At 46.3% G+C, this 27197-nt stretch overlaps 1 protein-coding gene across 11 annotated transcripts in view; it reads left to right on the top strand.

The window, feature by feature from the left end:
• The window catches only part of CYFIP2 (cytoplasmic FMR1 interacting protein 2), a 125247-nt gene that overhangs the window by 19383 nt on the left and 78667 nt on the right, over window positions 1-27197 (top strand). For 7 of the 11 annotated variants that reach the window (XM_008514973.2, XM_070570389.1, XM_070570395.1 and 4 more), the window contains 12 exons: window positions 608-747; window positions 2248-2337; window positions 6196-6273; window positions 7807-7908; window positions 11384-11565; window positions 13349-13445; window positions 14796-14924; window positions 17556-17660; window positions 19790-19881; window positions 21681-21798; window positions 24224-24343; window positions 24870-24995. In XM_008514973.2, coding sequence (XP_008513195.1) covers window positions 631-747; window positions 2248-2337; window positions 6196-6273; window positions 7807-7908; window positions 11384-11565; window positions 13349-13445; window positions 14796-14924; window positions 17556-17660; window positions 19790-19881; window positions 21681-21798; window positions 24224-24343; window positions 24870-24995 — 1356 coding nt within the window. In that variant the 5' untranslated portion in view covers window positions 608-630. The remainder of the gene's footprint in view (window positions 1-607; window positions 748-2247; window positions 2338-6195; window positions 6274-7806; window positions 7909-11383; window positions 11566-13348; window positions 13446-14795; window positions 14925-17555; window positions 17661-19789; window positions 19882-21680; window positions 21799-24223; window positions 24344-24869; window positions 24996-27197) is intronic. The other 4 variants (XM_008515012.2, XM_070570393.1, XM_070570396.1 and 1 more) reach the window with 1 other exon arrangement.

Here is a 27197-nt window from a genome sequence, read left to right as displayed (position 1 = left end):
CTCACAAAACATATCCAGGCCAAGGAAGACAGAGACTTTTCCATCTTTGCAAATAAGATTAAATTTGCTGGAGTCTGAATTCTTTTGGTCGCAGTTTAATTAGCTTGTAAAACCTAGGCTCTGCTTTCAAGTTGATAATCTTGGCTGCCCCAATCATGGATATTTGTGCAGTACAATAATTTGAGTGGAACTGATAAGTATCCTCATGCAGAACAAAAATTGGGGGCTGACCATTGCCCATGTCCGAGCTTCAGGCATTATTTGAAGTCCTTTGCGCTTGGTCACTGTGGTTGCATGGGTGTCACATAATTTCTCTGAGCCTTGTTTCTTCATCAGTTATGTGGATATAACACCATCTGCTGTGTTGATCAGAGGGTTGTGGTGAGGCTCAGTCGAGACAATAGACATAAAAAAGTACTTTGTAAACTGTAAAGAGATCCTCAGCTATCAGGTGCAGGTTGAGGGCACCACGTGAAGAAGCAAGTGGAAGTGGTCTCAATGCATATGAACTCCTTTTATTTTTCGGAAGGAGGCTGGACAGGGTGAGGTTGAGAGAAATGGTCAGGTCCCTGGAACTCTCCATTGTCCTTCTCTTCCTTTCCCTCAGTGCAAAATACAGAAACCGCAGCCATGACCACCCACGTCACCCTGGAAGATGCCCTGTCCAACGTGGACCTGCTGGAAGAGCTGCCCCTCCCTGACCAGCAGCCATGCATCGAGCCCCCACCTTCCTCCATCATGTACCAGGTAAATTCTCCCAGAGTACTGGGCATGAGGGGGTTCAGGAGCTCTGGGGACCCCCTAGGAGGGTTTGCCTTGAAGGCGGAGGGACGTGGGAGGTGTGCATCTAGAAGGTGAGAGGTCGTGAGCTGATGGAGTCCCTGTGCACTGGTGGAGCTGAGAGTGAGGAATAGATTAGCTAGTAGATGGACACCAGGGCTCTTTCTCTTCCCCAGGGAAGGCTTGTTGATCTGCTCTGACCCCAAATACCTTCCCAGCTGTTCTTGCTGCGGCACCAACCAAGGTTTGGGCAGCTCTGACCTCATGAAATAAATATTGCAATTTAGAAACCCCTAGAGCCTGCCTGGGTAATTACTTCTCCTTCATGTATGTGTGAAGAGCTCTGTAACTCCCCACAGCAGCTGATGGCTCGGGGAAGCCGTCCCAGTTGTTTGCTTTTGCTGAGAGAGGAGAGCTTGTGATAAACCACAATCGGTTTGCTCAAACTGTGATCCCACCAGGTCCTGGTAGGAAGGACATCGGTGCAGCTGGAGTCCACCTTGCAAATAGCCCCTTGTCTGGGTGTGCCGGGCGCCTATGCCATGCTAGGAAAGAATAAGTTAATTTGAGATTTTTAGCTGTATTTGACCTTTTGAAAGTTCTTGGACTGCTAAATGAGACTAAATATAAATAGATAATATGTTTTTAATTTCATTCAATGGTTAGATTTATTAAGCATATGCCTGAAGTTTCAACTCATATACTTGGTTTATTCACATTTTTTAACCCAGATTAAGTATTTAAATTATGTAGATATCTTTTATTACAAGCAATACAGAAAAGTTTAACATAAAAATTTCCCTGTAACTACACCTATATATATACATACACATCTTTTTACCATATTTTTTTTTTTTTACCAAAAGGGAATCATACTATATATACTGTATATATTACTCTATGATTTGGTTTTTTTTTAACTTAAAATTTGTTATGGATATTTTTCCATGATAACTCTACAATGCTGTCACATTATTTTTAACTACCACATAGTGCTTATGAGTCCATTGTATGGATATACTGTTATTTATTTAGCCTTTCACTGTTAGTGGGAATTTGGATGGTTCCCAGTTTTTTCTATCACAAAAAAATGCTGCAGTTATTATCCTTGTATATGTGTGTCTGCACCCTCAGGTGAGTGTTTTTGCAACTGCTGGATGAAGGCAATACACATCTTAACTTTTCACAGCTATTTGGGCTTCTATAGTGTCAGCATTTACTTCTGAGGCTCGCTGCATGAACCTGATTAACCACCGGTGGGAAGCAGATTCGGGCCCTGTCTATAGCCAGCTCCTGCCCAGCGTGATTCAGAGTGGGCTTTCTTGGGGGGAAGATGAGAGCGTGATGTGGAGATAGGTTTCCATAGAGAACTTGTGGCATTTGTTGGCAGCTGTTGTTGCCTGGATACCCAGCCACTTTGAACCTGTTTTCCAACAACCAAGAGTTCCTGTCCTCTCATTCCCACAGGCTAACTTTGACACAAACTTCGAGGACAGGAATGCATTTGTCACAGGCATTGCAAGGTACATTGAGCAGGCTACGGTCCACTCCAGCATGGTAAGTCTCTGTGACCCTCATGGACAGATGTGCTCCCTGCCAGGGCAGGAGGGGCTGTGGGCAGCTTCTCATACCAGGGGCATGTGCTCTCCTATTCCAGGAAGCCCCTACCTCAGTCAGAGCTGTCTCCTTAAGCCCATTCTCATACCCTGCCCCATCCCTTCTCAGTGCCTCAGGGCATACTGTTCCGTGCATGGGAGAAATATGAAAAGAACTCTGCTTGGGTAGTAAGTTTCATTTGTTAGTTATGTGTAGAATTAGTTGTAAGGAGGAGTGAGTGAGGTGAATAAATTGGTTGAGATCATTAACGTTATCTACACTGGAGATATTAGAGGCATTGGCGTGGCGGATGGCTAAGAGATTATGAATATGAGAGACCCTGGAGGTTAGCTCTGCCTGGCTTAGCAATCAGCTGGATGCTGGAGCTGAGGGAGCGGGACCTACACTGACTGCCGTTTCCTAGATTTACCAGGTCAGGGGCAGCAGTAGGGAAGTCAGAAGAAGGGGCTATTTCAGAGATGGATTGTATTAGTTTCTTATTGCTGCTGTAAGAGATTATCACAAACTTAGCGCCTAAGACAACACAAATTGATCTGCTTACAGTTCTTTCGGTCAGAGGACTGACATGGGTCTTCCAGGCTTAAAATCAAGGTGTCCACAGGGCTACATTCCTTCTGGAGGCTCCAGAGGAGAATGTTTCTTTGCTTTTTCCAGCTTCTAGGGGCTGCCCACATTCTTTGGCTTAGCCCCCCTTCCAGCCAGCAATCACATCACTCCAATCTCTGCTTCCATCCTCACATCTCCTTCTCTGACCCTCCTGCCTCCCTCTTTCACTTATTAGGACCCTTGTCATTACATTGGGTCCACCAGATAATCCAGGATAGCCTCCCCACCTCAAGGTTCCTGACTTAATTACATCCGCAAAGTCTCTTTTGCCATGTAAGATATTATATTCACAGGTCCTGGGGATTGGGATATGGACATCTTTATTCTGCCAACACAGGGGTAGTGTTGACATGGTTTTGGATGGGATCAAGAATAGGGTGTACTGTTGACATTCGTGGATGATGCCAAAACGTCACTTCAATCAACAATTTCCACCTTGTACCTTGCTCAGTCTTTCTCTAGAGGAGCTGATCAGCAGCAAAGTGGCTTATTAGATGCTCATCTTGTATTTCTTCCTGCCCGTACTTGGGCAAGGTGAATCTCTCAAAGGGCAGCATAGCCAGACAAGGAGGAGAAAGTGTGTAAACCACATAATTGACCAGCTACGGCAAACGGTCAAGGGTTCTTTGCTGAAAGTGAGATGGGAGCTGAGTGTCCAAAGTAAGTGCTAAGGGATACAATCTGTCACTACCAGCCCTGAAATTAGAGCTGAATTCGCATTGGGTTTAAGTCATGGACTTACAGACTCTTATAAATATAAAGGACCTTGGAGATCCTTAGTCCTGCAGCTGTCAACCTAGGCTGTGCATCAGAATCACATGGAGATGCCTGGACCTCTCCCGCAGGGATAATGATTGACGTCCGGTGGGGCACAGCCTGAGCATGAGGAGTTTCCAAAGTTCCCCAGGTGACTGTTGTGCAGCCAGTGTTGAGAACCAGTGATAAAAAGAGCCTCTTTACCTCGAAATGAGAAAAACCATGACATTTTCAAGGTAAAAGTGGAGCCCAAGCAGAGCCAGGAACAGCACTCAGTCTCCGGCGGCCCTACAGAGGCTCTTTCCACCCACTGTCCTGACCTCTATGTTGCAGGCGTACTTATGCAACAAACTGGTTGATGGTCACCTAACTGTCCATAGGGCAGAGGCCACATCATTCCTGTTCACCACCCTATTCCTAGCATGTAGCACAGAGCCTGGGACCCGTGAGTGCTCAGTAAAACCTTCATTGAATGAGTGAGTTGGAATACACCTACTGGTGGGCAGTTTGGTGCTAATAAGTAGACACCTGTTCCCTGTGTTACTGTCACTTCCCTTTTTTGGCACGTGCTCTGAAGCAATGGCAGCAGGAGACCCACAGGCTTGATCTTGGTTCTCTCTGGTCTCAAGGACAACATGTTACTGATTTAAAAAGTCCTCTAAATTAAGAATTGAAAGTGTGACTCATCATTTTGAAAGTGTGACATTTGCTGTTGAAAACAAAACTATAAAAAATAATAAACTCCAAACTGAATCTGATCATGTGCTAGGACGACATTATGAAATAGGTATGATATGTGGAATAAAAGATAAATCAGTCAATGTTCATTTTTGTATCAATAGAAACATTTATAAAAGAGACGGTCTAGTAATACTCTTTTTTCTTGTAGTTGGTGAGATATACGTCGTATAACATAAAATTCAGCATTTAAAGTGTACAATTCACTCTGTTTTAATATATTCACAATGTTATACAACCATCACCACTAATTTCTATCACTACAAAAAGGAACCCCAAACCCCTTAGCAGTCACTCCCAGTTCCTCTCTGCACCCATCTCCTGGCAAACCCTGATCTACTTTCTGTTTCTATGGATTTATATGTTCTGAACATTTCATCTAAGTCAATCATACAATGTTGGCCTTTTTTGTCTGACTTCTTTCACTTAGCACGTTTTCAGAGTTCATCCATGTTGTAGCATGTGTCACTACTTCATTCCTTTTTATAGATGAATACTATTCCACTGTATGGATACACCACATTTTATTTACCATTCATTGGTTGATGCACATTTGAGTTGTTTCCACTTTTTGGCTATTTGAATAATAATGCTATGAACAAGTGTGCACGTTTCTGTGTGCACGTATGTTTTCATTTCTCTTGAGTTTATACCTAGGAGTGGAATTGCTGGCTCATATGGTAACTCTGCATTTAACTTTTTGAGAAACTGCCAGCCTGTCTTTCTTGGTAATAATACTCTTAACTCCCTTTGCAGATTACCTAGTGTGCGTGCATGTGTATGTATATTCCATTTAATTCTCATAAAATTCTCTGAGGTTGTTATTGTCATCGTCATTACACAGATGACCAAATGGAGAATTTTAGGTTAAGTGACTTCCTGAAGGCCAAAGGGCTAAATGATGAAGCTGGGATATGAGCCCACATATTTGGACCCTGAGTTTTTAGGGCTCTTTCCACAGTAGCGCTTACTAGGTGAGGTGAGTCATCACTGTAGTTTTCAGATTTATTTTTCATGCCGTTGTGGGTTTTACATCTGCTCTATATTATTTTTAAAAATTGATCTCAATCATTTTTCTGCTTATGAAATAGTAAGATGGGTTCTTAGAAAAGTGCAAACATTATAGTATTGTATGGTATGAAAAGTGAAAGCCTCTATTTATCCAGCCCCATGGAGAGCTTGCTATTCATAGCTTGGTATATATTCCACCAAAATATTTTTCAATACTCAATAATATGCTCTCATAATTATTACTTTTTGTTTGTTTTTTTTAACCTCTCTGCTATATATGCTGTTTTGCTACTTGCTTATTTTCTTGCTATCAGTATATCTGGGAGAACTTTTGCTGTTGGAACAAATAGATCTGCCTTCTTCTTTCTAAGGTGGCCATCCATTTTTCAAAAATGTGGCCTGCTTGTAGAGCCCTTAGGTGTCTGTTGAGGATAATTAGGCCAGAGCCTCTTAAATGTATTATGCACCTGGGAGTATGAGTCAGGGGGGAATTGTATTGAAATGCAGATTCTGATTCCATAGGCCCAGGGAGGGGCCTGAGATTCTGCATTTCTCATAAGCCTCCAGGTGATGTCGATGCTGCTGGTCCACAGACCACACTGTGAGTAGTAAGGATTTGGGGCGGCTGTTGAGAAGCCTTGTGGCACCAGCAAAGTTTCTCCCTGCTGAGAGTGTTTTGCTTTTCAGAATGAAATGCTGGAGGAAGGGCACGAGTATGCCGTCATGCTGTACACCTGGCGTAGCTGTTCCAGGGCCATCCCCCAGGTGAGACCGTCCTTGCCGAGTGGGTCTCCTGCCCCTCCAGAGAGTGCTACCACCCTCCACCACACCCCCCTCCAGATTGCTGGTCTCCTCTAGGTGGCAGGGAGTGAGGCAGGGTCTCTTATCCAAGAGGACACGCTGAAGACATTCAGAGAGCTTCCCATAAAACTGACAACAACTTAAAAAAAAATTTGTTCAATATATTTCATTTCAAAAGTGGTATATGCTAACTGTACAGCACCCAAACCATGGCAGGAAGGTATAAAGTAAAAAGATATCCACACCTCCTCAGCCCACCACCCAAACTCACCTCCCACCAAAGCGTAGTCACTGTGGACACTTCGCTGCATATTCATCTGGATCTTTTTCATTTAATATCATGAATATTCCTGTGAATATTATTTTGTAAATTATTATCATTTACAAACGTGTGTTGTTTCTTGTTTATATTATTCTACCAGTTACTTTTTTCCTCGTAATTCTTTGTTACTGACTTTTTTCATGTTGATACACATGGATATTATATTATATTATATTATATTATATTATCATCATCATATAATTTGTGGGTCCCATTGTAACAATCAACAAACCACAGGTGTGTAAAGTAAGCAGCAGCTATTCCTCTCCCTTCCTCCAATCCCAACCCCCAGAGTTAATCACTTATTAACTGTTTGGTTTGCACTGTTTCGGATTTTCTATGCCTGTATTATATACGGACACACAAACACACACACTTTTGTTTAACAAAAATGGGATTAAATTACACTTACTGTCCTGCAACTGTCCGTTAATGGTAGCCGTCTTTCCATGCCAGTTCACCTAGATCTGTCTCCTTCCTTCTATCAGTTACATAATGATATTGCATGAATGCATCATATTTTATCCGTTTAATCATCAATGGATGGATATTTAGCTCGTTGCTACCATTTTAAGAATTTCTAAACAACAGTGTGAAGAACGTCCTTGTGTCACCCTTGGCTCACTCTTCAGTTTGGGCCGAGCTATTGGCAGTCTTGGGTGTGCATGCTGTGAACACATCTGCCACGTGATTCTGATGTGTTGAAAACCACTGGGCAGAGAAAATGGGTTTCTTGATGGGCCCAAATATGGCCAGGGGGCTTTGCCCCAGGTGCATCTGGAGCAATGGACAGAGTGTTTTTCTCTGTTTAGCATCCAGTGGGGCTGCACTGGAGTAGGAGTGGGGAAAAGTCCAAAGGAGGGAGACCTTGCAGATCAGTGTGGATGTGTGTACAGCTCATGGTGAGGGCACAGAAGAGATGGAAGGGGAGGAGGGTTCTCTTCTTGGGACCTGCTGGTTTCTTTCCTGCAGCCAATGTCTGGGAAGCAGTTCTGCCCCCAGTCAGACCTGTCAGACAGGGCTATCCCAGTCTCCTCTTGCTAGGGTGACCATATCTTTTATCATCCTAGATGAGGTGCATTCAAGAGTGAGAAAGGGCTCTATTAGTAAGACAATAGGGGTGAACCAGGACTGCCTGGGCAAACCAGAATGTATGAAACCCCCTCTCCCCGCAGGTGAAATGCAACGAGCAGCCCAACCGAGTGGAGATCTATGAGAAGACAGTGGAGGTGCTGGAGCCAGAGGTGACCAAGCTCATGAAGTTCATGTACTTTCAGGTGAGGGTTCAGAGGTGGATCTGGATCAGGAGACTTGAGAAGGCCCCCTGCTCTTCTAGACACCGGGGTCTGGATTTTTGTGCCATATTATTTATTCATTCAGCAAATACTTTGGGAGCCCCCGACACACCCGTGGGTGAGCACGACAGACAAGCCCCCTCTCTCCATGTAATTTACATCCTAGTGAGCATATGAGTGTGTTTTGGGTGGGAAGAGAGACTGACAATAAACAGTACACAACACTTTTCAGGGCATACTAAGTGCTGTGAGTAAAATTTTGAAAAACTCTGGGATAGAAGGTGTCTGTGACGTGGGTGTAGCTTTAGGGATGGCCTCTCAGAAGGTGGCATTTGAACTGAGATCCATATGGTGAGAAAGAGGCTGGTGTCTGATGACCTGGAGGAAGAGGGTTTCAGGCAGAAGGAACTGCAAAGGCAAAGGCCCTGAGGCCTGAAGGACTTGACGTGTTTAAGAAATAGGATGAAACCAAGGAGGCTGCAGAGTGAGAAGCGGGTGTGACACCAGGTGAGGTCGGGGAGGTAGACAGGGACCGGATCATATAGGGCACTGTAAGCCATGAAGAGAATATGTGGATTTTATTCAAGCACCATAGAAGCCCCTGGAGGTTTCTAGTGACATGATCTGATTTGAGGCTTTACAACAACGTTCTGGCCACTGTGTGGCAAATGGGAAATGGGGGCAGTACAGGTATGGAAGGTGGGAGGGGAGAAGAGTGCCAGCAGGGAGACCAGCTGGCAAGCCAGGGAGAGTGATCATTTAAAGGAGGACAAGAGAAAAGAGAGCCAAGGGCTTCCATGAATGAAAGGTAAGAGGGCAAGCTAGTTAAACAGAAGTGACAGAGGACAAATAAGGCAAACAGGTTGATTATTATGGTTATGTTGGAAGCTGTTCAGGAGTTCAGGTTGAACATTCTAAAACCAGTCTGCACCCTGGGGTGGGAGTCATGCCACATACCTGCCCTCCGCATGCTCCAGTGAAGAGCTGAGCTTCGTAAGTAGGCTTGCAAACACTGGTCGGATGTCCGCCCTGTTCCCAGCTCGGTGCTGGCCTCCTGGGGGCAGGAGATGGGAATGTCTGGGGAAGGTGCTATGCATGCAGCCCAGGGCAGGAACGCTGGCTGCGGAGGCAGAGGAACCCAAAGGTCGGCCACATTCTGACTGTGTGCCTGTGAGTTAACATCTCTGACACCTTCAGTTTTCGCACCTTGGAAATAATGCCTAGTTCACCAGTTTGTGGTGAGGATAAATGAGGTCACGGGCCCAGTACAGCCCTTGTTACATCAGTTTAACAAACCACAGCTGCTGTTATTAGCCTCCTGGACCTGCCTTCAGGGAGCCTCCAGTCTCTTTGGGACGGCAGGTCCAAGAAAGAAAAACTATCTAGAAACTAAGTGCTAAACTGAGGGCCTCCTGACAAGAGATGTTTACAGAAGGGAGGATCTGGAATAATCTGGAACTACACTGTCCAATACAGTAGCCATTAGCCACACGTGGCTGTTTACATTAATTAAGATGAAATGAAATTTAAAATTCAGTTTGTCAGTTGTACCAGCCATTTCAGGCGCTCAGAAGCCACTCAGTAGTTGAGTAACTATTGTATTGGGCAGTGCAGATATGGAACATTTCTATCATCTCAGAAAGTTTTATTGGACTTAGACTCTGGAAGGAGAAAGTGTGGCTTGGTCTGGTCTTTGAAGGAGAGAAATGTCTGGCTGGTAGCGTATCCCAGGCCCCTGGAGAGATCACATACGTAAGGAGTCATTTCTCTCTCTCCCCCTCGCTCCTCTTCCTCCTCCTCTTCCTCCTTTCTCTGGATTATTGCAGTAGCCTCATTTTATTGTTGTCGTTCAACTGCTTTTTTTTTGGTAACACGTTTATTGAGATATAATTCATATACCATGCAATTCACCTATTTAAAGTGTACAATTCAGTAGTTTTTAGTAAGTTCACAGAATTGTGCATCTATCACTACAACCAATTTTAGAACATCTTCATCACCGAAGAAAAGAAGGCCTGTACCCTTTATCTGTCACCCCATTATAGCTCCATCTTTCCTCTCCCCCGCAGCCTACGTAACCACGAATCTACTTTCTGTCTTTATGGATTTGTCTATTCTGGGCACTTCATATAAATGGAATCATACAACATGTGGCCTTTTGTGCCTGGCCTCTTTCACTTAGCATCATGTTTTCAAGGTTCATGTGTTTTGGAGTATGTATCAATATTTCATTTGTTTTTGTGGATGACTGCTATTCCATTGTACAAATACACCACATTTTATGTATTCATTCATCAGTTGATGGACATTTGGGTTGTTTCCACTTTGGGCCTACTATGAACGGTGCTGCTATGAACATTTACGTATAAGTTTTTATGTGGACATAGGTTTTCATTTCTTTTGGGAGGATGCCCAGGAGTGGAATTTCTGGGTCATGTGGCAACTCTACCTTTAAGTGCAGTAATGGTCTCAGCTGTTCTCTCCGCTTCCATCTTTGCTCTCTGTGGTCTCTTCTCACCACAGCAGCCACTGTGACCCTTTTAAAATATAATTCAGACCACCTTATCCTATTTCAGAACCCTCCCACATCCCCTCTACTTGCTTAGTTGTTGAAGCCCAAGCCCTCACAATGGCCTGCAAGAGCCAGTGGCCCCAGCCTCCCTCTGACCCTGTTTCTGGTTCCTTCCTTATGCTCATTCCATTTCAGTCACTTTCCTACCTCAGGGCCTGTGCACTGGCCCTTCACACTGCCTGGAATACACTTCCCTCAGTTATCCCCTCTCTCTCTTCTCCTCTTTCAAACTCTTTTCCTAAAGGTCACTTCTTGGTGATTTCTTCTCTGATCTTCTTCCTACTAAAATGTACAGCTCCTCCCGCCCTCCCTCTCCCCGCCATCCCCCGCTTTACTGTTCTCCAGAGCACATATCATAATCTAACATAGAGAATTTGTTTATTTTGTTTTCTGTCTTCCCTCACTAGAGTATAAGCTCCTTAGAGTTGAGATTTTTTTTTTCCATTTTGTTCCCTGCTTTACCCCAATGCCTAGAACAGTGCCTGGCACGTCATAGGTGCTCAGTAGATACTATTTATTGGATGAATGAGCCTGTTCCTCTGAATGTCTCTTTCACTCTCCATCTCTACCCCCTTATTTTCCAGTGCCTGATATTGTCCTAGGCACTGGGATACAAACATGCCTAAGACATAGGCTGCTCAGCAGAGTTGCAGTGAATGAGTGAGTCCGTTTGATTCATTTGGGGGCAGGTGCCAGGCTTCCCTCTAGAAATCAGGTTTGGATGTAGGGCCTCCTCTGAGAAAGACCTCCTGGCAGATCTGCCTCTCTCTGAATGCCCAGGCTTCCCCTAGGGCCCAGGGAGCCTTGACCCTGCTCCCCAGCATGTAGTGCAGGGAGCTGCCCACCAGCCTACCCTGTCCTTACTCACCGCCCCTCTGCCTGCAGCGCAAAGCCATCGAGCGGTTCTGCAGCGAGGTGAAGCGGCTGTGCCACGCCGAGCGGAGGAAGGACTTTGTCTCCGAGGCCTACCTCCTGACCCTGGGCAAGTTCATCAACATGTTCGCTGTCTTGGACGAGCTGAAGAATATGAAGTGCAGCGTCAAGAACGACCACTCTGCCTACAAGAGGTCAGGGCCCCCTCGCCACGCCCCTCCTCCTGCGTAGCCAGCCCAGGGAAGGAAGAGGATGGAGCCCTTCCAATGGGTGCCTTCGCCGGCACCAACTGGCCATTCCTCGAACACGGCGCGGTTGGGCCTGAATCTGTTTTCGCGGTTTGAGGAATAAGATGCAGAGCTGAACCTTTGGAGAATGGGGTCTTTGCAGGGTTTTCTGTCTCAACATGGAATCCTCATTTCCCCCACCCATGGAGCAGCACATTCTCTGTTGCCCCATTCAATACGGGACCAGTAAGATAATCATAAAATGGTCACATTACTCATTTCCTGCAAGAATCAGAAAGCCAATTCCAACTGCTTATGTAAAAGAAGGAACTGGATTGGCTCCCAGAACTGAGAAGCCCCGGTGTACCTGGATCCAGGTCCTCAGATGTCGTTGGCCTGGTTCCCTGTGTCACTCAGCTCGACTTTCCTCAGTATCAGCCTCATTCTCAGGCACGCTCGTGCCCTGGGGTGGCCCCCAGCAGCTTTGAGCTTCCCTCCGGCCAGTGTAGCAAGCCCAGCTTGAAAGGAAGGAAAGGATGCTCCTCCTTGCAAATACTTTTGCAAAAGTCCCAAGGAGGGTTGTCATTGCTCCAGCTCTGCTCAGTGTTAACCCTTCCCTCAGTCACTTTGGGGATTGGGGTGTTCTGATTGGAGCACCCCCAGGTGCTCACCCTTGGGGTCAGTGTCAGCTCACAAAAAAGAAGGACTGAGAGTGGGGGAGGAGGTCATTCCTCTCCAGAAATTATGATACAGCCACCTAAACTGGGGGGAGGGCAGTCAAAAGCAACAGATATCCTTTATCTTGTTGAGCTCAGATGAGCTCTGAAGCGTCTGGACATATCTCGTGGGAAGGACTTTTTGGTGTCACTGATGAAGAGGGCCCCTCCTCCTTGAACCACATCCTCCAGGGGCTCCCAAGTAACTGGAGAAAGCAGACAACAGACTGATTTGCAAAATTTTATCCTCCTGAGTGAACTGTGAAGCCTAGGGATGCCCAGCAGCCAGAGTGCCATCTCAAGTCTGACCCAGAAATGGCAGCCTCCACCAAGATTTCATAGATAGCTCGTACTACATCTTGCCCTAGTCTTTCCCCATTTTGGTCAACTCCTCCCATTGTGGTCCCAACGGACATGCCCTGTGGACCGGCTAGGGTCATGAGCAGGGCAGGTGTCTTGTCTGTGTTTCACAGTCTGTCATGACACCAGCTGCACCAACAACAGCTTAGGCTCGAAAAGTCCAGGGCACTGTGTTTTTCTCCCTTTAAGTCCTGCGAGTTCCTGACACCCATCATCCTTTCACCTGTTATCCTGTTAAGTGCGGTGGACTTCTGTTTTCCATACAATGCTTTGCTTTAGAGACTTTGAGATTTTCCTGTAAATAACAGAATGCTCAACAAAACAGAACATCCTGCCTGCGAGTCTTCTCTGTGACCACCGTGCAGTGTCACTGGAGGTCACTGTGAGGCACAAGGATGATTGCTGGGATGCTAGCTGCCCTTACACTTTCTGAGTTGGAGCTTCAGTGCGTTCTTGCCTCTTTATTTCAAGTACCCTTATCAGAAGGGTGTAAACAGCTCTGAAGGATGTGACCCCAGAACACTCTCCTTTGACGTCAGAGTCACCTGTGATATTCAGCGCTCGTTAACCCCCGGGGGACAGCGTAACTCTGGGTTAGGTGGGAGTGGGAGCCCACGAGGCCTGGTTTAGGCTGACTGTGCTTGAGCATCTTCTCTACAACACCTGTATTTCAGGGCGGCACAGTTCCTGAGGAAGATGGCGGACCCCCAGTCTATCCAGGAGTCACAGAACCTTTCCATGTTCCTGGCCAACCACAACAGGATCACCCAGGTGATGGCAGACTCCTTGTTAGTCCTGGCCTGGCATCCAGGATCACAGGCAGGGGCCTAAAGGCTGGGTGGACCATGAGCAGAGGAGCTCAGTCCAGATCTTCTGTCCCCACCACCCTACTGGACACTTAAGCTGTAGACTTAAGTCTCTCCTCCAACCACAGACTTCCCTTTCACCCTTTCCGGATTTTGTTCTCTGAAAGCCTTCCCAGCCAGTGTTCTGGCCCTGCGTCAGTGGAGCTGGAGAGAGCATGGGTTCTGGAGTTAGATGGTCTTGATTTCTAATCCTACAACCCCCACTGATCCACTGTGAGACCTCAGGCAAGGTCTAAGCCTCAGTTTCCTCATCAGTAATATGGGGCCATTATTTTGAGAATATTAATGAGAATCCAGCTCACAGGACTGTTGTGAGAAATAAAGGAGATACTATAAATAAAAGCTCTTAGCATGCAGAGCCTGACAAATGGTTAGGACATAAGAAGATGTAGCTATTATGACTGTCACTGCTTTGCGAAGGCACCCCCACTCAGCTGTGGCTCCCACGCTCTGCCTGACGTAACCATGACCTGTCTTGCTCATCCGGCAGTTCAACCTAAACAGGCACCAGCAAGAATGTCAGCAGAACCCAGGCCAAAACTGAGAGGGCCCTCCGTCTTCAAAGGGTTTTCAGGCCCAGATCTCTCTCAGGGATGCTGCTGGCTTCACGGGGTCCCTCCTGCTCTTGGTTACGTGCAGAAGGCTGCTCAGCGTTGAGGCGCCAGGTTGCTTTCCTGGGCACACAGCCTCATGTTGCCTGTGGAGACCTCCTTGCGAGTGTCTTCCACTGGATACCCTGCATGGGCTCCGTTTGTCCCTTTGGAGAGAAAGGGCCTGAGGTGGAGACCTCAGACCCTTCTTTTGTGGGAAATGTTTCTGTACTGCTGTGTCCTGCCAGGAGGGGGACACCTGCCAGCCCAGCTCTCCTCCACTGGGCTGGATCTTCTCACCATTGTCTGAGGAGACCTCATGGCTAAGTCCGCACCCTCAAAACTAAGCCAAGATTACTACAGGCCTATTTCTGTAAAGCTGAACTGCTTTTCAGCTCAGCCCAAGAAAGTACTTACTAACCATCAGAAGTGTCAGCAAATAAAATGGAGGGCCCCAAGTGGAGAGAGTTCCATGCCATGCAGATGTGCAGGAGCTGTGACCAACCACTGTGGGGACATTAGGAGAGGATGCAGGGTCCCCCGACCTGGGGCAGTCAATGGGCCATGCGCTGCCACCGCCGCCCAGCAGTGGGCCTTCTGTGTTGCGTTGGTGTGGGTGAGGAGGATGCAGGAGGGGGCTAACAGAGCGGGGTGCTGCTGTTCAGTGTCTCCATCAGCAACTGGAAGTGATCCCGGGCTATGAGGAGCTGCTGGCCGACATCGTCAACATCTGCGTGGATTACTACGAGAACAAGATGTACCTGACCCCCAGTGAGAAGCACATGCTCCTCAAGGTACAGCTCCCGCCGTCACACACCCAGGACCTGGGTTTGCCCTCTGACTTCCTTCTTATTTAAAATCCTTTTTAAAATGTAGTATTTATTTTTTCTTACTTAAACACTGATACAGATCTTACTGCACATAGTTTTGTAACCTGATTTTTTTCCTTTAATGTGTCATATGCACCCTTCCGTATGTCATTAAGGATATTTCTGCAATGTAACTTTTAATGGCTGCCGAGGATTCCATTGTCTGGGGACATTGTTATTGAACAAATCCCCTGTCATTGGATATTTGTTTGCTAAACTGCGTTGAACACTCTTGTAGCACAGTCTTTGTGAACATACGCTTGTCAGGTCAGAGTTCCTGGAGGGGAAATTGCCAACTCAGAGGGAAGGTAAAATCTTCCAGCTTTTGCTCTGTTTTGCCAAAATGGTCACATTTGTTTCATTAGTTTACAAGTTTCATTTTTAAATTATCAGGTAATAGTTATTATTATTAATATTATCATTAATATATTATATTTTTATTATATACTGTCATATAGTATATTAATATTTTGTTATTAACTTGTAATTATTAATATAAATTATTATTTATTATTGTAGAAAATTTGGAATATACAGAAGGGCACAAAAAATTTTAATCTCTCACAATCTCTCCATCCAGAGATAACACTTTTAGCATGTTGACGTATTTCCTTCTAATTTTTCTAAGCTTGTATATTTTCAACATATGCAATATACATAGATTATGTGTGTTTGTAATTTTTATCCCATTTAGTAAATGTATTTGGAATATTATGCAGCCAGTAAGTAATGTCCTAGGGATGAGCTTTCATTTCTGTAGCTGTTCTTCTATTGTTAGCTGCTGAGGCTGTTTCTGATTTCTCTGAAAGCAATAGCATGGAAACAAGCAGCCTCTCCATGTTCGTTATACACGCTGCCTAGCCCCTTGTGATTCTTTCTTCCCCAGAACCTCACCTTTCAAGGTCCTCCTGGTAGTTCACTTTTTCCTCCTCCTCCATGTCACTCTTGCTGTTCTAAGAATCCAGCCCTGTTGGTGTTCCCTTCGTCACGGTTTCCATAGCACCTCGAGAAGTTTGCAGGACAGGACGGCTTTGTGGCTTGTTCGCTCTGGCTTCCTCTGCACAGAGATCCAGAGAAGTCGCCCACAGTCCGGTGGCCCCTCTTGCCGAGTGCTATCCTGGGCAGTTATGGCAGCTCTGCTCAGACCTGCTGCTTCTACAAACTAGGTTGCTAATTCTAGTCCACTAAGCGCTCTTAGATGCTGCCATCAAATTCTCAGGCCCTCATTTTCTCTCACCTGCCTTTAATCCTTCCACATCTCAGCTTCCCAGCCTTCTTCCTTCTCTCAGTCTGGTCGCCAACAGTTTTGCTTTTCACGGGTCTCTGCAGTTTGTGTTAGTGAACTCTGGTGCCACCAGGCGGCGCCATTCACCCGTAGTGGAAAATTCTGGCAGAACCACAAAATGCAGCTAAGGGGGAAGCCACCTTAAGAGTCCTCTCATCCCCTCCCTTATGTGACTTACCCACAGTCACACAGCACCTGTGAGCCAAGAGAAGCTGCTTGTAGCCTGGTTATTCAGACCCCCTTCAGGCTTGCTGTATGTACATTTGACAGAAAGAGCAAAACAAGCCAGCATTCAGAAAACTGTTAATGGGCTGGAATATCAAGTGTTGGCCTATCAGCCTGCTTGTAGAGCATTGTCAGGTAAAACTGTTACTTTTTTTAATGAAGTCACCAATGGCTCCTTAGGAATCTTTACATTCTTATAGTTTCCTTGGGGAAAGAGATGAATGTTTCACATTCATTCAACATTTAGCAGGTTTTCGTCAAGTGCCTGTGACTGCTAGACCCCAGGGATGCAACAATGAGCAAGATTCATTCGTTTGTCTCAAGAAGCCTCTTGAGTTCATAAACATTGTTGTCATTTGGGTCCGGGTTCAGATCCGTCTCTGCAAATTACTAGCTGTGTGACCTTTGCATGCTGCCTAACCTCTCTGCGTCTCCAATTCTTCATCTATAGAATAAGGTTATTGTGTAGAACTTCACGATTGTTGTGAGAATTAAGGACAATGCCTGTTAAAAGCCCTAAGCACAGACTCTGGCCCATAGTAAGGACTCAAGTAGTGGCCACTGTCACAATTTACTAAAGGGCTGTCTGCATTTCTTAACAGAAATCAAATTTCTTGTTGAAAGGAGACCTATGTGTCCTTTATTTGAAGATGCGTGGGTTTTTATAACAGAATGCGTCTGTCTTGGGGCTGGCCTGGTGGTGTAGCGGTTAGGTTTGCACACCTTGCTTCAGCAGCTCAGGGTTCACAGGTTCGAATCCTGGGTGCGGACCTAGCCCTGCTCATCAAACCACACTGTGGTGGCATCCCATGTAAAATAGAGGAGGATTGGCACAGATGTTAGCTCAGTGACAATCTTCCTCAAGCAAAAAGGAAGATTGGCAACAGATGTTAGCTCAAGGCCAATCTTCCTCACAAAAAGAAAGAAAGAAAGAATGTCTCTCTACAAGGTGTGTGCATGTCCACATGCACAGACCTACTGTTTTTGATTTTGTAACTTTTCCAGTGGATGTGACTTTCTTCTGTGCTTGCCCCTTCTCGCTCCAGGTAATGGGTTTTGGTCTCTACCTGATGGATGGAAATGTCAGTAACATTTACAAACTGGATGCCAAGAAGAGAATCAACCTCAGCAAAATTGATAAGTTCTTTAAGGTCAGCGCCTGAAGCTGGGACCAGGCAGGGCGCCCGGGGGTGGTCTCTCTGGGGAAAGGAATGAAATTAGCCAGCAAGCAGTGGGGCCTGTTGATTGCACTGTAGCTCTAAAGACCAGGAGAGGAGGAGGAGAAAGAATGACAGGGCCTCCAGCTGCCCTCAGCAGGGGAATCTACACGATAGAAGGCTGATTCCGAAAGTCAGACACTTCCCAGCCTCAGGATTCAGCTGGAATTCAGCCAGGAGGCCTTACGATTCTTCCCATAGTGCTTTTTCCCATTCCTGAAATCCCTTGCCTTCTAAAGAAAGGAGTGCATCCCAGAAGACAGCGCCTGCTTTAATTTTTAATATAAATCAGAAGTCACAGAAGCAGGAGTTAAAGACTGGATTTTAAATGGATTCACATTTGCGAAAAGCTGAGGCCCCCTCTGCTGCCCCTGCCTCTGGGCCGAATGCCTTATCAGCGTCCATCACACGCTCTGTCCATTCCAGTGCCTCAGAGATGGGATCTTCTGGCCCCGAGTCTTTAAAAATAAAACCTCATGGATAGATTAAGCCTTTGAGGTTTTCGCAAAGGGATTTCCTATTTGCAATTGAATTCCATGTTGTCAGTTTGTTCCAGTGTTGGGCACTTCAGGCAGGGAGTGGAGCCTCAGGTCAGACATGGAAAAGCCAGGCCTACCATGCAGAGCAGAACCCCTCGGCGGTGTGGTGTAGAGGGGATACAGGCTGGGCCAGGGTCCCCCGACTATTCGAGAGCGAGGGGAAATAAGTCACCAGAAGGCATCCTGTGGCTTAGCTTGGTTTCTTTTCGAGGCTAGAACTTTCACTTATCTCTGGAGCTGCCCGGAATGAAAACAGGGCTTGTCTCACGAGACCCTTAGAAAACCTGCCTCTGCCCGAAGTCAGCGCGGATGAGATGGTGGTGGGGTGGGGGAACTCCACCTCGCTCACACGGGCTGGGTTTTAGGCTGGCTCTGCCTCTTAATAGCTGGATAACTTTGAGAAAGTTACAAAACCTCTCTGAAACTGAGTTCCCCAGCCTGAAAAAATATGAATGCTAAGAGTGTCTCCTTCGTAGGGTTCCCTGGAGGATTCGGTAGGATTCCGTAGGTGAGTCAGAGCCCTGGGTTGTAATGCTGGCTCCTTGACTGTTCTGACTTTGTAGGAAAAAATCCCTTAAGCTGCCTAAGCTTCAGTTTGTTCATCTGTGAAATGGGGATCATAATAGTACTGACCTCACAGGGTTATTGTATGGACTGTTTCTTGTTTTGTTTAATGCAGTGTTTTTTAGAACTGTTTTAGGTTCATAGTGAAATCGAGCAGAAAGTACAGCGATTCCCCGTATACCCCCTGCCCCTCCTCATGCACAGCCCCTCCCATTATTAAAATCCCCCAGTGGAGTGGTACATTGTTAAATCGAGGACCCCACATTGATAACATCATAACCACCCGAAGTCTGTAGTTTACATTAGGGTCCCTCTTGGTGTACATTCTTTGTGTTTTGACAACTGCAGAACATGTATCCACCCTGATGCTATCGTACAGAACAGTTTCACTACCCTAAAAATCCTGGTTTTGAAGCGCTTGGCACAGTGCCTAGTGCATCAGCAGCAGACGGTAATCCCGGCCTCCCCTCCACTTGACCTGGCCTTCCGATGAGAGTCGTCTGCCCTCTCGTGTTAGGTGATATGGCTCCAATTACTTCACACTGTGGAGTTTCTCAGGAAGGCCACACCCTGCCATCCGCATCCGGGTACTCACTCCTAGTCCGATGTTTGAAGCAGCAAGAGTCCTCTAACCAGAGGAAAATTGGAGCAGAAAGGACCCTGCCTGAGGAGCAGGCCATCTGGTCCTCATCCTTCATCTGTTCTGCCCGCTGGGTGACCTTAGACAAGTCACTTTGCCCCTCTGGGCTCAGTTGCTAGAACATAGGGTTGGTTGGAGGCAGGGGAGGACCTGTACACTGACTGGGGCTCTTTTTGGTCCCAGGGTCCCACGGTAGCATCATGGGAAGCAGAAACTAGGGATTGGCCCAGAGGCACATGGAAGCCAGCCTGGCCTGGTGCAAGGCAGCCCCGGCCCCTCCCTCCCTCAGCATCTCACGCCTGTGTTTGCTTCCTTTGCAGCAGCTGCAGGTGGTGCCCCTTTTCGGCGACATGCAGATAGAGCTGGCCAGATACATTAAGACCAGTGCTCACTATGAAGAGAACAAGTCCAAGTGAGTGCCTGCCGTAATGTCTCTCGGCTCCTGTGAGGATGCCCAGCCCGGGCAGGGGGCGAGGGGCCACTTCAGCCCCTCCTCCCTCCCCAGAGCCCTGGACAAGTGGATCCCATCGGAACTCTGCAGGGGGGCCATGGAGGGCACTCTGAGCCCGGTTGTATCCGCCCTTTGCTGCCGGGGTTCAAAAGGGCTCAGAGCGCAGCCACCCGCCCCTCCTGTCCCAGCGTGGAGCCACGCCCCACCGTGGCCAGCTGGAGTCCTCCTCTGCTCGAGAAGGGGGAGGAATGGCTGGCCCTCGAGGTCAGGTGGAGCAGGGCAGCTTCATCGCTCTTCGGCACCCTGATCCTCCCCTCAGGTTTTGTGTCCAGCCAGTAAGTATGTCACTGAGTGGTTCCTGCAGTTCCACCTGTGAAGTGGGTTGATGGCCTCACCTTAGGTCATCTTACAAACCACCGTCCTAGGTAATCTGTGCTAAGATCTGGTGTGTCAGTGCCTCAGGGAAGTTGGGGGACATCCTGCTATAGCCTTGACCATCCCTTTGACCTTTGAGGTGTTAAGGAGGCTGCTTCTGCCTGCATCTCTTCCCAAAGCCGAGTGACTCTGGCCTTTCTGTACAGAGGGGCCGACTGTCCTTTAGTCAGGGCTGAGGGTGTTACCACCTTAAAAATACGTAAATGGAGTGTCCTTGAACTCCACCAGCTTCGAGCACCTGTGAATGACCTTCACCAAGGAAAGGTGGTTTAGTCTCTTTAAAACCTGCCCACTGCAAGAGTGGGCGGAGGTTTTCTGGGAAAAGCATGGAGTCGAGAATGCTGAACTCATCTGCTCATGTTTCCTGCATCAATTCTCAACCACCTGATGTTGGTTGGGAATAGTGATGTGGCCAGGGTCGGGGGTCAGAGGTTCCAGTGAGCATGTCCCCATCCCACACAAGTAACTCAGAGTAACACCAAAGTGTAAGTGTGACGAAGTCCGTCACCCTCTGTGTAGCCTAATGAGGGCCATTTGGGGGCTTCTTTTGAAATATTAAATTCTTTCCAAAACGTTTATCTGCCTCGTTTGGTGCCCATGCTTTTAGTCTGTCTCCTGGGTCACCCGGCATGGGATGGTGGAAGCGGGTGAAGGGTACTGTCGTTTTTCTCTTGGGGAAGGAGAGTGAAGGTTTTCATTCATTCATTTCCATTGGTTTTCCCAATGGTATCTTTCAAAAAAGAATTGGAGAGGAAGGAGGAAGAGGAGGAGTACAGAGAGAGAGAGTGTGAGCACACGTTCCAGCAGTGCCTCTCAGAATGATCATGGCATCCCTCCACATGGAGTGCTTCCATGTTGCCAGGTCACTGTGGAAAAACAGGCACAGTCCCTTTAGGTTTTTCCCCAAAGGCCCCCTCCGAAGCCAGCTTCAACCACAGGCTATCAGTGCTGTCAGAGTCAGTAGATAGGTTGTGGGAGGTCGCCCACCTTGATTTTTGTTTGCTTGGATTCCAGCCTTTTGTAGCCCTAGAGAGGCTGCAAGTCCCTCCTCGCTCATATAACTGGTAAGTACCGTGGCCACAGGATAGCTAGAAGAGCCTGGGGTTGGGTCTCAGGGAAGGAAGAAGGGCTATTCCATTCAGCCTGCAGTCCCCACGGCATGGGATCTAGCAGGCTCTCTTGCTGTGGCTGGAACGCCTCTTGGTTCCACCCAGGGAAGCTTTCCCCATTGGCTGCGCACCAGGAGCAACTAGTGAGTAGAAAGAGCCTGTCCCGCCCAGGCACCTAAGGCCAGGACCCATCCGACCTCATGATTTTCTGCCCAGGTGGACGTGCACCCAGAGCAGCATCAGCCCCCAGTACAACATCTGCGAGCAGATGGTTCAGATCCGGGATGACCACATCCGCTTCATCTCCGAACTTGCTCGCTACAGCAACAGTGAGGTGAGCTCGCTCTGGCTGCCAGGGTGGAGCCCTGCATGGGCCCAGGGTGAGAAGTCAAGAAGGAAATGTTCACAGGGGATAATGGAGAGCAGGAGTGAGAGGATGTCCGTCAGAGGCAGGAGGGCAGAATGGCCAAGAGCACGGATTTTACAGTCAGACAGAACTGGGTTTCATTCTGGTTCTTCTGCTGACCTTCACAAGTTATTCAATATCTCTATGCATCAGTTTCCTCATCTGTAAAATGCGAGTAATAACAGTATCCTGAAAGGTTCATTGAGAGGATTAAACCCATGATTCATGGAGCATGCCTTGTGCCCAGCAGATAGCAATGGCCCAGTCGTTGTTCTATCTCTTTATGATCCAACCATCTCCACTCTGGATGGCAAGAGAAACAGCTCTCGACACTCATGCTCATGGCACCATCTAAGTATTTTAAAACTACACAGTAATAAATGATCGTTGTAATAAGCCAGAAAATAACAATTAAGAGCAAAAGAAGGCCATAAAAATCTGCTGTAATCCCACTAATTGCATTTTTACTAGCATTGAAATTTTCTTTTTCTGAGTACAGAGACATGATCAATGCGCAAACCTCAGAAAAAATACAGATATGCAAAAGGTGGGAAAATCAGTCACGTGAAATCCTACCACCCGGAACCAACTATGATTAATACTTGGGTTTATATAGCCTTCTGGATCTGTTCCCACATAAACCCTTCCAATAACTATACATGTTGATTTAACAAACACAGGTCCCCTGATTTGAATGCCTTCATCCCCTGGCAGTCCTGGGTGACTCACTATCCCATGTGTGCTCACTGGTTCCACCATGTGGCTGGTGGCCAGAGTGGTCCGGTTTTCCAAATCCTAACTCAGAAAAGATCTTTGATCAACAGGCAACATGTTTGAAATGAAGACAGTCAGACAAATGCAGGTGGTGTGCTTGTTGGACCAGTGACCCACGTTCTTGGGAGGGCTCCTGGTGGACATGGACCAGGATCAAGCCCAGACCTTTGGCTTTCATAACCATATGTGCCAATCAATTGAGCTAAAGCTATGGGAATAATTTAAATGCAGGGGCCTCCTTCATTCCTTGTCAAGTTTTGGTGTGGTCTAAGAATGAATCTGGCTCAAAGTTATTTTTTAAATTATACACTTTATACATGTGTGTATACAGACGATTCTTGTTATTTGCTGCAATTGTGTTCTATAAAGTGGGCATAAACTCTGAATTAGCAAATACTGAACCATTCTCCCTAGAGGAAATGCAGGATTAGGTTCTTGTGAGCCTCTGGTTACAACATTTTCATCAACCAATCAATACGTAACCTTGTTTCATGTGCTTTTCTGTTTAAAGACACCTTATGTAATACATATTGTTGATTCATTAACATTGACTCACAGCCAATGGCACTATAACTCATGTCTGACAAAGCTGATCTAAAACCGATTTTCTGCATAAGGCACTTCATAACCCTCTTACTGTTAGGAATGCCAGGCCAAACTTCAGCACTGCACTGGGGCCATTTTAAATAGTGAAATCATCAGTAAAAAGTACAAAATGTGGAAAATGTGGCACTAAATAGACCACAAAAAGGACACTTGTTTACAGTTCAGAGCTTAAACAAGAAATCAGCATTGCTTTGTTCAACCTCAGCTGGGAACGTGACCAGCTCTTTTTTTTGCAGCTCTGTGCACGTCTGCACATGACCGAGAAAGTGCTGTGAGTGGTGATGTTGAGGGTATGAATAAATTTTAGTGGAGTAGGCAGATTCACAAATACGGAATCCACAAATAGTGAGGACTGGCTCTCTATGTATGTGTGTGTGTACATACACACATATATACACGTGTGTTCGTGCATATGCCCATGCATACATACGTATTATATTTCACTGTGGAATATTACACATTGAAATAGATGTTTGTCTTCACCAGTGCTTTTCAATCAGTGAGTCATGTCTAGTTAGTGAGTTGTGAAATCAGTTTAGTGGTTTGTGATTAGCATTGTTGTACGAAGTAAAATAGAAAATCAGAGGAAATCCCATGTATTAAGAGTAAAATTGCTTCTGGAAAAATGTTTCATGTCTATATTTAATATCTCTGGGTAGGTACATGTTCCTGAGTCACTGTATAAAATTTACTTCCTACTATAAATTGCAGTCGGAAAATATGGAGAGCTGCTGCTCTGCGATATCCTGGGGTGGCTGTGAGTGGGGCTCTGGCATCACGCCACCTCACTTTGCACCCTCAACCATTGACAAGCCACGTGGCCTTCAGGAAGGCACCCGTCTGAGCCTCAGTTCACCTGTCAAGGGGGTGTAGCAATAGCACCTGCCTCGTAGTGCTCTTGGGAGAATCAGTGGAATAATGGATGAAAGTGCCAGGCACATAGACAGTGAGGGTGACAGCCGATGTTCCCCAGGTGGTGACAGGCTCCGGGCTGGACAGCCAGAAGTCGGACGAGGAGTACCGCGAGCTCTTCGACCTGGCCCTGCGGGGCCTGCAGCTTTTATCCAAGTGGAGCGCCCACGTCATGGAGGTGGTAGGTGTCCTGGACCGAGGGCCTCCCACCCACCCCCGCCCCGGACTCACCTCTGTTCACTTGGAATCTGTCTGCCTCTGCCTCTCCCAGGACTTTTTTTTTAACAGCTGTATTAAGATATGATTCACATACCATACTATTCATCCATTTAAAATGTCGATTTGTTGGTTTTTGGTATATCCACAGAGGTGTGCAAGCATAGTCAAATTTAGAACATTTTCGTCACCTCTAAGAGAAACCCCGTATGATCCTCTCCCACTCCCTATCCCCCTAGTCCTAAGCAATCTACTTCCTGTCCCTATAGGTTTCCCTATTTGGATGTTTCCTGTAAGTAAATCATGGAATATATGATCTTTCGTGTCTGGCTTCTTTCACTTCGTATGTGTTCAAGATCCATCTGTGTTGTAATACCAATCAGGGCTTCATTCCCTGTTATGGCTGAATAATATTCCACTCATGAGCACACCACATTTTGTGCATCTGTTCATCTGCTGATGGGCATTTGGGTTGTTTCCACTCTCCCCAGTACTCCTGGAAGCTGGTTCACCCCACCGACAAGTTCTGCAACAAGGACTGCCCCGGCACGGCAGAGGAGTACGAGCGAGCCACGCGCTACAACTACACCAGCGAGGAGAAGTTTGCCTTTGTCGAGGTGGGTGCTGACTCCCTGGGTCTCCTCCGCCCCCAGCGGCGGCTGCTCACTCTCGGTTGTGGTGGTTCCAGGAGTGGTTGAGCCAGACGGCAGCCTTGGTCCTCCTCGCGTGCGTGGACTGCCCTGTCCACCGTCCTCCCGCCGAATTCGTCTCTGTCAAAAGTTACTAGTCAGAAATGATTAGAAACTCATTCTGTTCTTAAAAATCTGAGGGAAAGGGGTCACTCCGTTAGAAAAATGAGCAAAAGGAAACCGACTGAAGAAGCAGAGAAAAACAAAAGGCTAAAGAGATAAGAAAAGTGTGCAAAGTGCTGAGTGCTCAAAGAACTACGAATAAAACCTAAAAGGAGAGGTGGTGTTTACCAGGCAGGATGGTAAAGATTTAGAAGGTCGGTGGTGCCTTTGGCTGGTTGAAGTGTGGGAAATAGCCCTTCTCAGATACTTTGGGTGGCCAGTCTGCATTTTACAGGCTTTCTGTGAGGGCAATCTGATCATATGTATTCTATTTTTTTTATCGTGCATTCCCTTTGACTCAGAAGTTCTGGGAATATATCCGAGGAAAATAAGCCAACTGTACCGAGATGTATGTACAGGGATATTTATCACAGTGTTGTTTATATGTTTTCACCAAAATGTGTGAAACAACTGACATGTTCTTTAATATGGCACCAGGTAAAATAAATCCCAGTACAGCTATGTCATTTGTTGATGCTCTGCAGCCTCTGAAATGGATGTAGCTGCATGGAAAGATATGCACAGTATATTGTTAAGTTAAAAAAAACAGGTTAAAGAACAGCATGTAGGGGGCTGGCCCCGTGGCTGAGTGGTTAAATTTCTGCGCACTCTGCTTCCATGGCCCAAGTTCAGAGGTTTAGATCCTGGGTGCAGACCTGCTCCACTCATCAGCCATGCTGTGGAGGCATCCCACATACAAAATAGAAATTGGCACGAATGTTATCTCAGCCAATCTTCCTCAAGCAAAAGAGGAAGATTGGCAACAGATGTTAGGGCGAATCTTCCTCACCAAAAAATAAAATGAAATAAAAAAATAAAGAACAGCATGTAAAGTGATCCCGTTTACACTGAAATTAATGTACTTTTACATATTTGCTCAAATCTGAAGAACTTAAGTATTTATTTTCATTTTTACCAACCCATTAACGGGAGTAATTTCTAGAGAGAAGACTCTTAACTTCCTGCTTTATAACCTTCTCATTTGTTTTTTTGTTTGTTCAATTTCAAAAAGATATTTCTATTTGGGGGAAAAAATTCCTTCACACTAGGTTGTGAGTGACAGCTACCTCTTTCATGACCATCTGAAGCCTAGAAGTCAGAGACCTGCATCCTACCCTGGGCCCTAAAGTCACCTCATCTCTCTCAGTCTCAGCTTCCTTATCTGTAAAATGGAGCTGATAATCTCTACCCACTTTCATCCCAGAGTTATTGTTGAGAATCAAGCAATAATTGTCAGAGATAATGATGCAGATGAGCTGTGAAAGCTGTGAAGGGTCAGACACATGTAATGGGTTAGAGATGTTCTTTAGCAGATCTCCAAGCTGCACTTTAAAGGACTGAGGCTCAGGGGTGTAATTCAGGCAGGAGACAATTTGTAATCATACTTGGCATCGCACTGCGTGGTCCAGTGACCTGGCATTTCCATTGCTGATAGTCAGCCAGGAAGACAGTATCCCCATCGTCATCACTAGGAGAGAAAATCCTTCTCAAACCTATTTAAAGTGACACTTACAGTCAGAGGGGACATGCAACTTGGTAAAAGTGTGTACACTGTTCTTTCTTTAATAAAAGGGATACATATGCACAGGAAGTAATTTAGAAAACACTCCTCCCAACCCCCTGCTACCCTCACCTTCCCACAGCCTCATAAAATCATCTGAAGACAACCACCAGTAACATTTTGCTGCATTTTATTCTAGTCCTTACTTTACTGTACTTTGAGAGGTTTTATAATTTTTATTTTGTTAGTAAAATATGCAAAAAAAATTTAAGAAAAGTAGTTCTACATGGCATTTAACAACAATAAAACAAGGCAAGAGTAGTAACCTGTGCCACCACACTCCTCCCTGAATCCCAAAATAAGAAACGTCTTTCACCTCATTAAGCTATTTCTTCTGGTTTTTATCTCGCTATTTCTAAGTGACAGGCTTAGGAGGCCGTTTCTTGGTTTTTCTATTTATGGCATTT

This window comes from Equus przewalskii, chromosome 13 (genome assembly GCF_037783145.1).
Source record: "Equus przewalskii isolate Varuska chromosome 13, EquPr2, whole genome shotgun sequence".
NCBI classification, from domain to species: Eukaryota; Metazoa; Chordata; class Mammalia; order Perissodactyla; family Equidae; genus Equus; species Equus przewalskii.
Note: the sequence above shows the minus strand (reverse complement) of the source record. Positions and strands in the feature narration are given on the sequence as shown.